Source organism: Anabrus simplex, chromosome 1, assembly GCF_040414725.1.
Source record: "Anabrus simplex isolate iqAnaSimp1 chromosome 1, ASM4041472v1, whole genome shotgun sequence".
Taxonomy (NCBI): Eukaryota; Metazoa; Arthropoda; class Insecta; order Orthoptera; family Tettigoniidae; genus Anabrus; species Anabrus simplex.
In genome coordinates, this window is record NC_090265.1 from 637,324,231 (window position 1) to 637,338,765 (window position 14,535).

Consider the following 14,535-nt stretch of genomic DNA (forward strand, 5'->3'; position numbering starts at 1 on the left):
GGCGGTAGCTGTCGAATGATGACTCGGCATAATTCTTCCTTTGGAAGTGGGTCGTCCAATTCTCGAATTTTCCGGATCTGATTTGCGGCAAACTCGGAAAATTTCGTAGGCAGCGTCGAAGCATATCGACGAGCATACCATTCCGTCCTTAAATTGTGCTGAATATCTGTGTTCCAAAATTTATCGAAAAATGCGACTTTAAATCCTTCGAAATCATCGAAACTGTACCGGAATGCCATAAACCACGTGTGAGCTGACGAATCTAGGTATTTTTCCGTCACTCGTAATTGTCGTTCAGGAGGAATGTCATTATCTTTAAAATATTCTTGTAGGTCCTTAATAAAAGTTTTAGGTGTAGGTCCGTTTTGATTGTTGAACTTTCGGGGTTGATTGTCCTGTAGACGTATAATATTCACAATCTGCGGCCTGTTCCCTTTATCGTCCATTTGAATTAAAGATGCGGTATTATTCTTAGCTCGACCGGAAGTTTTTATCTCCTGTGCTGCATTAGGAGTCGAACAAATGAATCCTGCTTTAAACTGTTGCTCCATTTGTGATTGCCTTTCAATTACGGACGCAGTCACAACTCGTGTGCTGTCACTATGCAATCGCAACGTTTGTAGTTCCGTTGTCATATTTGATATTTCGTCTGACATCCCCTTTATTTTATCCTCCATTTGTCCTACTAACCCACGGGACGCAAGAAGTTCGTGTTCCACCTTGGATACAACTTCTCCGATAGCTTTCTTATTGTCATTTGCAGCTGTTTTCAGACCTTCTACTTCACCAGTAATGACTTCTTTGCTCATCTGAATTTCCTGTCTGACCCCCTTGTCGACCTGAATTATACTATCACATACTTCCTTAAATCGTTTAGTCCACCTCAATTGCACATCGGTCGTATTTTCCTTATGCGATTGTATTTGGTTGCTAAGCTCAGAAATTTTCCTTTCCACCTCAGTCTTCTGTGTGATCATATTATCCATAATTGATTTCTTGAGCGTGCCTAGCCTCTCAGTAAACTCCTGCGCTACGCTAGCTATCGAGTTTGTAACCGTTCGTTCAATCTCTTGTTTCAACTTCGCCTGACTATCTTTAAAATCACGCGACATCACTTTAATTTCTTGGGTTAACCTAGTCTGGTTGTCTTTGAACTCACGTGACATCTGTGCTTGACTCTCCTTAAACTCAGTTCTAATAGAATCAACACTAGCCTTAGTTTTCGCTCTCATTTCGGATTGATTACGTTCAAGTCTTTCAATACTAGCCCTATTCTCAGCTCCCAATTTCTCAGCGCTGGCTCTCATCTCCGCTATCATCCGAGCTAAAGTATCCAAATCCATTACAATTCATAAGCATTGTGCTCGCCAACAACGATGAACCTGTACATCTTTGCCCCATTTGCCTAAATTTCACCGGAAATTGCCAAAGAATTTGTAAAATACAAAGTATGAACTCAACAAGCATGCTCTCCGTACTGTAACAAATAGACCTATACCGAAGCAATGTCCAGCTGTATTATGTCATTACCAACCTTGGTATCTCTATCCATTTAATTGTCACCATTTAACTGAATGAAAATTACCATCTCCTTGCTTTTGCGCCACCATAGTGTTCGCCGAAACAACAAGATCGTAAATATAACAACAACAACAAAAATATGCCCTGGAAATAACTCACCAAAACGATCAATGCCTAAGCAATGAGGGTTTTGGTTGGCCCCACGTTGGGCGCCAATGAAATATGTCCCCTTCTCCGGGGTCGCTCAGTCGGCAGAACGAGAGTCCCAAAAGGGTGGACCGTTCGCAGGGCCGATTTTGCTATTAAGGGACCATTTCATAGAGTTTATATTTTCAGGACCCTTGGTGACTGGATAGGTGACACAATATAAATGAAAATCAGGGCAAATAACAACAACGTTTATTAAAACATAACGGAAACTCAGTCTGGACAAATGCATAAAAGAAAAAAAAAATTTTTAAATACAATGTGATTTTGCAACAAAAGAAATATCTCAATCTTTAATGGCTTGTGGATAAATGAACACGACTATAAGTCCTCGCATGCTTCTGGAGTTAGATTCCATTGCTTCTTCAATGAAACTCCACCCAATATTTTACTCTGCAACATCGAATGAACCACAAAATTAGCAAAGCTGTCATTTCCCGTTATAACTCATGTTTAGTCATTTACAGGTAAAATAATTTCATACATTTTGAAGAAAAATTACTATTAGCTCAGCATTTACTTGTTCGAGGAAATCTCTTGAAAATTCATTCACTCTACCTGTGAAAATCCTCTAACTCATCTTGTCATCATAAAATTCCTTTACAATTTCATTTTAGTGTTGGGAAATGTTTTTACAATTTCTTTGGCATAACTCCCTCTCTCTCGTAGACTACGCTTGACTGTATTCTTTCCTTACTCTATTTAACTTTTCTAAATTACCTAGCATTTCATAGATGGATAGAGCATCATGAGATCCTACACGGAATCAACAACAACAACAACAATGCTTCACAGTCACAAAAAAAAAATATACAAGATAAGTTTCCTTGGAATGATATAAGTAAATGACATCAAACAACCCAATTCTACCAACTGGTTAAGTAAATTTTTATCACACAATGAATCTGTAATATTTATTATTATTATTATCATCCAGTCATTTATCTCGTCTTCCTCTTGAGTTTTATTGAAGATCCGTACAATCATCTGACCAGAATAAAAACTCGCTCATGACTGTAGTTATGATGATACAGAAAGCCAAATTTCTCTCTCGAAGAATAACTATCACCATCATCAGTGATAAGAGCTCACGAGCCTCGAAAACATCTAATAACGATTAAGTCATGTATTATTCATTTCAGTTGTTGAGCCAGAAATAGACCTATTATTAGTCACTAAATTCGTACATCCTCATAAATCATTATCGCCATAATCATTCATTACAATCACTGTGACTCATAATACCTTTTAGGCCCGACATGCACCCTAGTAGTCCCATGTCGTCCATTAATGGCGAACTCCATTATCACAATGACCATACAAGTTTAATCTCAACAACTTTTACATTATCCGACCTTTACTATTATTAGCATTATTATTATTATTATCCTATAATGGCTCCTAGATCGTTCTCTCGAAGAATATTTCTCACATTCGTCGTTCACTTTCCCTTCTACCATCAATCACTACACATGACTAACAGGGTTTTAAAACTACGATTTAATTATAGTGTACTCCTACATCTAATCATATCTTCATTTACTATTTTTATGAGTTTAATTTATTCTTATTATTATTATTATTATTATCACGATTGTTAGTAGGCCTTACTCCCTTAAAGTCACTTTCGAAGATCATAATCACTCACTCTTGTCGACTCAAGAACAACTGGGATTATTCATCATCACGTCCAAAATAAAACTATCATTATTCCAAGGAAATGCAAAGATAGAACAATATTGAAATCACAAATCAACGAAGTAAGGAACGCTCTCCCATCACCATTAAATACAAAATTACTAAGGAAACTACTTTACTCTACGCAAGAATACAATCTAGTCATCTACTAAAAGAGAAGAAATTTTACAAGGGTACTCATATTTCCGGTGAGAATCCTTGGCGTCGGGATGCTGCTCCAGGCGACGACATCTCTTGCCTCATCTATGGTGGTTTACGGATGTACAAAGTCATCGCGTTGGCGTGCACTCTGGAATTTAGTTCCTCATGACTGTAGCTCTATTCAGCGTCTTCCTTTTATTCCAGCAAAGTCCCAGAAAATCTCTCGATTTCCCTCTTGATCGCCGCATGTCGACAACTTGGTTTCCTCGGAGATAGCTGAAACTAAAATATTCTATTAGCACAGGAATCCACACTAGCTATAACTCACTAAGTTATTTACAACACTTAACTTGGCGCAACGATGTACTTCAGGTCCATTATTACTATAAGCTTCGTCTTCTGAACACATTCATTAAGTTACGATGCGCCTTAGGCTGACAAATAATAGGGCTGAATATTATGATGATTAAATAAAGGTTAGATTTCCTCTCGTCTATCCACTTGAGATCGTGACTTCCTTTCATAATGTCCAATGGAACATTCCTAAAGCTTCTATGGCAAGAATCGGCTTTAATGAGCACGCTGACTGTCTGTGGTTTAACATTTTCCACCCGGGAGAATGCATGACTGTAATAAGCTCGCTGGATACTGCGTTGAGCTAACAATGAATTACACTGGCATTCAAGTAATGTAATGATCGTGCCCTACCAGGATTACACTAGTATTCACGTCGTCTGAAAATATTCTTCTTTCCCGTAGAGAATACACGGTTCGACTTCTCGTAAGAAAACCACTGTCCGACGTGCTCTTGAAAACTGTTCTGGCCGTCGTCTCGTAAAATTTCTCCTGAACTGTTCTGTCGTTCATACACAAGAACTTCCTTCGACTTTTCCAGAACAATCCTAATATTTCCAGCACTTTCCTCAATTTCTATTGGCTGGTAATCGACCTGCGCCATAGCTCGTCCTTGACCGCTACGAGTGGATTTTATGAGAACATTTCTCCTCCCCTCTGTCGTCTGCTGGTGTCATGACGTAACTGCGCTCTGGTCACCCTCGATCAGCTGTTGACCTAGTTTCGGCCGGCTCGCTCTCGCACAACTATGTCACAGCTGGTACACGCGCACTCGTAAGCAATGCTCCGTAATAAATATTCCCAGCTTTCCCAAATTAACTGAGGTACCATTTAGACGGGTACAGTATGTATGTATGTATGCATGTATGAATGACTATTTTTTGTTATTCTGAATATTCAGTAAGTTCCTGGAACCGTCTGTACATAGATCTGCCTGAGCCACCGTTTTCGGTATATTATCATCTTCTATAAGTAACAGCATCCCATAAGATTGAAAGCAGGACTCACGATTCGAGACTGAGTGCGGTTAACTTATAAACCGAGCATTCAAAGTCAGCCACCGTGGTGCTGACAGCTATTAATAATTTAACATTTGCTCGCTGTGAACTTTTCATTACAGTGCTCGGTTCCAGTTAATAATCAACTTTATTGGTGATTCTGTTTGTACTATTCTCTATTGCGAAATATTGTTCGCTTAGATAATGACCTACTCACATAACAGGCGCCGTGAGCTCAGTAGTACAGCAACTATGTGAATTATTAGTTGCCTTTGTAGATCCGTATTAAAGTTTAGTCCTCCGGATCCCAAACCTGCAGGTTGAAATTCGGCGTAGGTTGTCGGATTTTTGATTGGTGAAGAAATGTCCATTCGGCACCCCATTGCGATCAATGTGAGAAGTAAAAGATATTTGGGGTGTGTATACCTACAGAGTTGCTGGCCTGAAGTGGTGCCATTTAAGTCAACTGTGCCCATAGAGGTCAACTCTCACTAACCAAAGTTGTAGTCTAGTACTTCAATCTTCGCAAAGTTGAGCTCGGTCGTGCAACCATGGGCTATCCGCCAGGGTGGACAGCACACTACTCCATTGGTTGAATAACTTGGAGATTTTCACGCTTATCTAGTGATCTCGTGGTGAATTTCATTGAGTTGAGTTGGTAATTTCGCATCACCAGTGATTCATTTGAGGAGTGTCAGTTCAAAGGGCGCTATTTCCGCCCTAAGGAAGTTGTGGAAAAAATGCAAGGAAACGTATAATAAAAGGCACGTGGTACGTACTCATAATCAGGTATGGTACTTCTTTTAAGGATTTACATCTTTCTTGTCTGGATTGCTCATGACATTCGATAGCATTCAACTATTCCAATGCATGTTGGCGAAATACAAAAATGTTTGAAGTTGTGATAGTACATATATCACACCCAGAATTATATGTAGAAGTTAGAGATATTATTGTCAGTATTCGATTTATTATTATTATTATTATTATTATTATTATTATTATTATCGGTATTTCATTTGTATGTTTTGTCATTTATATTTATAAGCTGGAAGATATCCACATATGTAGGTATGAGTAATTTGTTTTGCATGAGTGGGAAAACATTGCTTTAATAACTCTGGTAATTCGAATGAGTCATATGGCTACCCCAGTGTCTGTTGTGATGTACTTGTGTCGGGAAATTCATGAGTCATGTATATATCCCAGCCTGATGAGATGAGCTTGTTGTTGTACCAGGGAAATTTGATGATTCATGTAAAACTCCCCAGAGTTTGTTATTGTCTTGGGAGGAAGAAGTAGTTCAGGGCTTGGTCTTGACAAGAGGTTCACTCATGATTGGTGGGCAAGCACCAATCCAGACGTATCATCTGAGAGGAGGGGGATGTTGATGTCTATAAAGGTTGATGATACGGCGGCAACCAAGGACATTGTATGGAACATTGTAAGGGTGATTGTAGAGGTGATTGTAAAGGAACGAGAAGGAAGATAACTACAACTACAACTACAACTGAGGCACTGTACGGGAAAGAAGTGGTGCTGATACACGGTACTGGAGTGACACGGCAGCAATGGACTGGACTTCAAACGTTCGTGGAGCGTAGTCTAGTTATGTTTGTGGAAAGTGGCTGATTGTGAAGAGTGCTTGCGCATTAAGTATGGTAGCACTTGTGGCGGCCTAGCATTATATGTTGGTGAAAGCTATCTCAGACTTTCCATAAATTTATGTTGAGGATCGACAGACGTGTGTATATATCTTTACAACAAGTGTTAAAATATGTTAACACAGTAGTACAAGGTACAGTATCTGTGTGATGTGATAACTGCCGATTATGAGAATCGGTAAGTCGAATTGATATAGAGACAGTGAAGGGTATTTATCTTCATACATGTACATTGTTCATCGGACTATCTACAAATGGTAGCTTAGTTCTTGCTTTCGTTTTCCCACTGTTTTCATTATTATTATTGTTGTTGTTGTTGTAAATATGGAGTCTTCCAGCAATATTTTATGTGTGTATTATATGTATAATGTTGTATGTTGATGAGGTGCTCATGCACGGAATTTGTTCAGAATATAGTTAGCTATTTTAGAATCAGTGTTATTGATGAACCTAGGTGCAGTTCCTACCTAATTAGTCGTTTTCAGGAGGTTAGGTAAGGCCTGCAGCAGATGTACCAGTACGCAGCATTATGTACACGCCCTGGGATATAAAGTTTATCATGCTCTTATCTAAATTCGAGGGATCCATTCTGGTGAACTCTGGCGCCCATACTACGGACATTTCGGTTAATTATGCTTATTAATTTTATTAAGTTTTTGAGTAATTTTATTTATATATATTTTATTCATGATTTTATATATTTATTTATTATTATCATCAAAAAATATTACAAAGTGGAAGTAGCACCTCTTGAACAGACACTCCCCATTTGTGGAAGCATAGGTGCGTCTCGATTTAGAATGAACAGCGATCAAAAATGATCCATTTTGTCGAAGTATAAAGACGCGTAAAGTTAATAAAAATGTTAATAATCCAACTTTTCAAGACAGAAATATGAGGAACGATATCTATAAGCACACAGCCGAGGAGATAAATATCTCCAGTACCAAAAATGTAAGAAAATATAAACAACATACAAGCGATAAACAGTTGGGTTTATTTTTCGAAAGTAAGACGATGGAGCCCTAGTCAGATGACGTTTGCAAACCGGCATCTCAACTTCGTGGATACCTCTTAAGAAATATTCTAAAACTACCATCTACGATTTATTCTTTTTTATGCTAGTAGCTTTACGTCGCACCGACACAGATAGGTCTTATGGCGACGGTGGGATAGGAAAGGCCTAGGAGCTGGAAGGAAGAACCCGTGGCCTTAATTAAGGTACATCCCCAGCATTTGCGAGGTGTCAAAATGGGAAACCACGTAAAACCATCTTCAGGGCTGCCTACAGGGGGATTCGAACCCACCATCTCCCGGATGCAAGCTCACGGCCGCGCGCCCCTGACCGCACGGCCAAGTCGCCCGGTCTACGATTAATAACCAGGTAAGTGATTATATTAATACTTGTGCGGAGCTGTTCATTAGTAATGTTCCTCGTTTTATAAAAGTAGTTCAAAACATTTTTTTGTGTAAAGATTTCATGTCTTTTTCAAATCACAGAAAGTTTTGTGAACACCTTTTTTTCTTTTTCTAGCAGTGTAACGTTGCGCTAACACATAGAAGATTATGATTGTGTTGGCAAGACAGAAGTCACTGGAAGTGAGCTGCGGTTCTTCCACTCATGGAAAAGACAGAGTCCTACATGCCCAAAGCGGATTCGTCCGTCGAATACGGTATGGCAGGAAGACAGCCGATGACTCCGTAGGAACCCATGTTAAGTCTCCATCAGTCACATTGATGGCCAAACAATGAATGTTCTGGATCAGTTTCATGCTGTTTCTTCACAAATTCTGCAGGTAAATTTCCTCGAATGTAGGGTGAAACAATTTAGATTAAAGGGTAGATTCCTTAAATGCCGGGCGGTTGAGGCGCTGGTCTTCTGACCCCAACTTAGCATGTTCTATCCTGGCTCAGTCCGGTAGTATTTAAGGTGCTCAAATACGTCAGCCTCGTGTCGGTAAATTTACTGGCACGTAAAAGAATGCGGGACTAAATTTCGGCATCTCGGCGTAACCGAAAACCGTAAAAGTAATTGGTGTGACGTAAAGCCAATTATATTATTATTAGATTTCTTAAAGTTGTGTTCGTTAGACATTCGGATACAGTTCCTGAAGTCCCATTAAGTGTTATGTCCATCTTTTCGCCATGAGATGAAGAAAAGCAATGAGAGTTGATTGGTTGGATAACGCGAAAATTCCAATTTGTATCCACTTAAATTCCAAAATACGCCGTTCAGGCGAAAAATCATTGTGAAAACCATACCTCTATTACATTTCTCTTCTTCTTCTTCTGCTTCTGACCTATTCCTAATTACCAGGCTTCGATACTGCATCTAAATTAAGCTCAGTTTTACGGCTGTCTTCCCTTCATGCCTTACCTGTGTGGAGTATTGTATATATTCACCATTACGTATTACTGTGGTTGTTGGCAGTGTGAAGTGTTGTGTATAAATGAAGGGGTGTATTTTAACGCGAACACAAATACCAAGTCCCAGAGCTAGAGACATTAAATGGACGCGGCTAAAATTTCTAGCACAGCCAGGAATCGAACCTCCGAACCGAAGGCCACTACGCTGACATTCAGCTAAGGAGTTGGACTATAGTTCGCATAGATATAAGAGAAAAGGATGTTCTAAGTATTATTGAATATTTATTTAAATAAAATCGTTCATACATACATACATACACTTACTGATTAAATGTAACATTATCCTTAATCACGTATAAAATATGCCATTGAATTTATTTCATCCATCTTAAGAACCTTTAGATGGGGCTTTTCATCCAATGTAAACTGTATATTTCCTATAATAATCATAAAATACCTAATGGTATGTGTTAATAAAAACCAGAATTCTCTCATCTTTATAAATTGTCTTTCTGTCGTTAATATATAATGCATATTTATCTCTGATGTAACTTTCATAGAAAGTTGTAAAATACAAACATATATAAGTATTTTTAATACATGGAAGAAAATACACTGCAGTTAGCTTAGTCTGAGATTTAATTACCTCAGTTATTCGATTGTTCTATATCTTCATTAAATATATTTTTAAACATCGTCTTCTAAAACAAATCTTGATATTTTCATTATTAGCTTGTGGAGTGTCTCGTGGAAATGGGAAGTAGTTGTGTGTTACCTCAAGTCAAGTGAACATTCAAAACATAGTGCCGTACAACAACGTCAATTTCTGATTATTTAAATCACATTACTCATAATGAAATGTACACTTAACATCATTAATATAGAATATTCCTTTCTTCGCAATAATAATAATAATAATAATAATAATAATAATAATAATAATAATAATAATATACTTGTCACATAATACTGGTCAGCAATGCACGCACACTTACATAGAGTGGTTTGTGCTGGTCTATTTTGTACTTGACAGAGATTTACATGATTCAAGGGTTAAGTAAATGCCTCTTACGTCATAGAAGTTTAGAGGTATTTTTAGATTCACTTATTAAGTACGTCTGTCGTCATTCTGACATGTCTGTTTAGAGTCTTTTTCGTTATACTAAGTCATACCAATTCACCATTTTAATGTTGAAGAAAAGCATTATGTTCAGGTCACAGCTGCTACTCTATTGCGAAGAGAAACAGTGAAATGTGAGCAAACAACTAGAGGTTATCCTTATTCACATCTTGTAATTATGTTACGTACATAATTCGAGTGCATTAACCTTTATATTAATGAAAGTTTGTGCAGTAATATTTTATTAATGAAATTGACTACATTTGTAGACTTACGATCGAGATTTGTGCGTAGTATTTTCAAAATTACGAGAAGATTTTCAGAACTAAAAATAATTTACACTTCACTGTCCTGGATGAAATTCCTAAAGCTCTATAAAACACCCTTGTCTACTGTTTTACTTGATTGTTAGGGGTCTTATTGGGTGTACGTCTTTTCTTTATGCAAATATTTGTACAATGTCTAGTAAGTATCCTACGATACACACGTTAATGTCTGGAAGTAAGGGAAATGAACAATATTACGCAGGAGTCAGAGAGACAGGGAGGTTCATGCATTCGTACTAATAATAAGTATAATATGTCTACACCATTCTTCTCTTTATAATTAACAATTGTTGTATACAAATATTACTAACTGTCGTAAATTGTAACATTAGGGAAATAATAATTCGATGTCAGTAAAGTGCACTGTCTTGAGGAGTCATTATCGTTCCCGTGGTTTATTTTTGTTTAATGGTTGGAACAGTCATTGGATTTGTTGTCTTTATATCAGTGTCTGATGCATCATGTACTCTATGTCTTCCGGAAGCTGGAAAATTTGCGTAAAGGAATATCACAGTTTCTGTTGTATAATTCAGGTCACTCATCTGCGGATTCGTATAGTCTTCGTCCATCATCCAAAATCTTTGTCGTTGATTCAAAAAGTTATACTTTAAATGTGTCGTATCGTAATAGAGTCTATAAAAACCATGCTTAGTTTGCTCAAATAGAAGTAAGAGCCTAAAATACGGTAAAATCACAGAAGTTCCAGTTGTAAGAGACCGAAGCTACTTCGAAGCAACAAAAAAAACTCTCACTGTACGAGCATGAGGAAGACGCCTTATTACAAATTGTAATGTAGTAATACTTAAAATACCCATCGATTATTTCTGAATGACTTCACTTGCTGCGTTGTTTTCACAACGTTGTAGACCTTCTATAAGAATACCTTAAGGCCGATCGCAATCTGAGCCAGAGAATGAAGCAGGTGAGGTTGGTGAGAGATGACAAGAAATGAATATAACAGCGCTGTTTGAATTGCAGTGTGACATAACGCAGGTCCAGTGCTACGTGATCTTACGGACCGCAGTCTTCATGCCACGGCTTTCTGCGCGTCATAGGTGTGAATTGCAATGTCTGACGTTTATACAACCTAGAAGGAAAGTTTATTTAGCCTCTGTGTGCATTTCTTCAAACCGCACCGAGCTCGATAGCTGCAGTAGCTTAAGTGCGGCCAGTACCCACTATTCGGGAGATAGTGGGTTCGAACCCCACTGTCGGCAGCCCTGAAGATGGTTTTCCGTGGTCCCCATTTTTACACCAAGCAAATGCTGGGGATGTACCTTAATTAAGGTCACGGACGCTTTCTTCCCACTCCTAGCCCTTTCCTGCCCCATCGTCGCCATAAGATCTATGTGTGTCGGTGAGACGTGGAACAAGAGCAAAAAAATATGTAAAACGTTCAAGGTCTTACTGGAAGTTGGTAAATAAATCGTCAGAAAATTCCTTAAATTAAGCATTTTATCCAAGTCTTTGTTTTCCTAAAATACGTTTTACCCCTTTACGTTTCCTTCATTATAAACGCCACGTTGCGCTAGTATTTCGGTCTAATACGATACATTTGAATCCTATTCACAACATTTCAGCCATAGAACTCAACATTGAGTCCATGTACGTGGCGTTAGTACGGCTCAATTGAGCATTTGTGTTGTATTTCTCAAACTGTACTCCAACGTGCGCTTACACATTGAGAGGAGTTTGTCATGTCCTGCTTCACCCTGGACCCCAACTTTGATTGGCTTATGAGAATACCCCCGTCTGCCGCTCCACGAAATCCAGGACGACAACAGGTGCTTGTGCTCTCACCATCACTGAATATTTGTTAATGTTCGAAATGTTCGCCTGATTTTCGTCAGCCCTTTATCATCATTGCCTACTGCTCTCCATCGATTGTCATCCACTATTGAATACTTTTCGATTATCAAATTTACGCAATTTATTTTTCATATTGTTTTAACCTGCCACTATTAAGTTCTACATTTATATTTAACGAATTGATATTTGTTGAGAATGAACTGCTGTAGTTCATTTTATGTGGCTTTTCATACGGAATATTTCATTATAGAGACAGAAACTATTGAGACTCTACTGTTTATGAGAAAGATGTGGTGTCGTGAGGTATTATTAATATAATAATTATATTTAATATGAAATTTGTATTAAATTATGTTCACAGTTATCAAAATATAATAATGTCACTCTCATGTCGTCTTGGCACGTCATCGTCCGTTGAGATAGCTGTCGTTCTATCAGTAGTAGCCGTAATGTCCAGCATCCACGTAACCGCCTCCGTAGTCGTAATCGTAGGCGGGAGCAGCGACGTACTGTACCTGAGGTTTGGCGTAAGCTGGAACAGAGAAACAAAGCAATGAAGAGCCAAGCCCAAGGAATTTGAATGAATTAATCAATGAACGATACAGGACGTGCACTGGAAAACGCAACTGGCTATGGTTGGTAGCGTGTGAGTCTCTCTTCGGATATTGATATAGATAATATTTCATTGAAATTCTTTGCTACTAACCAAGTCTGCTTTACTGGCGTAATTGTTTGTGTACGTTTATGTTGATTTTGCATGATCGTGAAGTTATTTTTAATTCCCAATCATGAATATTCATAGTCGTGAGGAAGATGATGGTAACAAGATGGGTTTTTTTCTTTTCTTTCCTGGCCGTATACGCGCCTTTAACTCGGGCTCTTTGATTACTTGGAGTAACGATTTCAACCCGGTTATTCAGCCGGATGTGAATGGGTGTATTCAACTACTGCTTGTTCCAGTAATGGTTGATAATGCGGCATGCTGGATGTAAATGAAGAAGTATGAATTAAGACAAACGCTCAATCCTTGAATCACGACAATTAACCAGATGCGCAAAAAATCTCGGGCTCGGCCGGAAATCGAAGCCTGGATCCACTGAATCGAAATCTGTTATTCAGCTAACGATCCATACAAACTGTGTTATTTCATTACTTCGGAATATTTCTGTAATGCATTAGGGGTGATGTAGAGGGATAGCTACTCACCTTGCTGCTTACAATTTATTGGATTGTATCGAGTATTTTGTATATTTATACGGACTGATTTATTTAACTGCAAAGCAAGAGAACAATAAACTAACCAATGATTCTGTGAGTATGCTTGTGAAAAAGAATGTTATAATTAGGGTCGGAAGTTGAAAACTATAACTTGCCTAAAAAGATCTAAATGTATCCAGAGAGGACCTAAAAACTGGGAAAATGACGTAAATTCATTAATAATTTTAGTGTTAATTACGGTACATATTTAATGAAGAAATATAGTATTTTAAAATTAAAAGTTCTGATGGTATGCAACATACTGTGCAAATATATATGAGTGACCGATTTCTTCTTTCACACAGTATATATTTTAGAATAACATAATTTAAATACAGGAATTCCGTGTTGGTTAAGAAAAGTGCTTGCTGAATTTAGAATGAATTTTTTTTCCACCTGGAACAAATTCAGCGAACCCGCAATGGACGTGATGTAGATATAAATTGAAATTAGTTTAACTGGAATCATTTTTGGCTCACCCACACTAGGGTTACATTACTTGGAATTCGTAAACCTTACGGCAGTTGGCTTTTCAATATATATCACAACGGTCATCTCCAGGTTCTTAGGAGTAAATGATCGTCAGTTTTCAGACAACACGTTGAAAACTTCTCTCCACAAGGGTTCATACTTGAATCAAATGAGATCTTCCTCTTTATAAACACTCATCGAAATGTTCTTTCTTCAATATTTCACTTATCTTGATACCCCGGTTTTTTCAAGCACCAGTTTCATCTTTACATTTCATTCCATTTCCTCTCTTTTCATATATGGTTCATATATACGTATTTGCTAGAGAAAAGATGTTTGAGAGGTAATGGATGAAATAATGATAATGTGAATTGAGAAAGGGTAATACAATGTAGTCGAAAGAAGGTGAAGTTGAAAAAAAAGCCGTTAAGAGCTTAAAAAAAGGCTTTAAAAAGGGACCAATAAGCCGGAAAACGCAAAAAAGGACAAATAAAAACCCACCATTTTCTAGCCTACAATGACCCAGAATGAACATATATTATGTTGGACCCTGTCTTCGGATACTCAAGGAAAAAAAGGATTTTTCCTCAACTTCTGATCCC

At 37.9% G+C, this 14,535-nt stretch overlaps 1 protein-coding gene across 1 annotated transcript in view; it reads right to left on the reverse strand.

The window, feature by feature from the left end:
* Positions 1-12,590: 12,590 nt before the first annotated feature.
* The window catches only part of LOC136871519 (cuticle protein 7-like), a 32,366-nt gene continuing 30,421 nt past the window's right edge, over positions 12,591-14,535 (reverse strand). Inside the window, exon 4 of the mRNA XM_067144987.2 lies at positions 12,591-12,737. Within this exon, the coding sequence (XP_067001088.1) occupies positions 12,640-12,737 (98 nt within the window). The 3' untranslated portion in view covers positions 12,591-12,639. The remainder of the gene's footprint in view (positions 12,738-14,535) is intronic.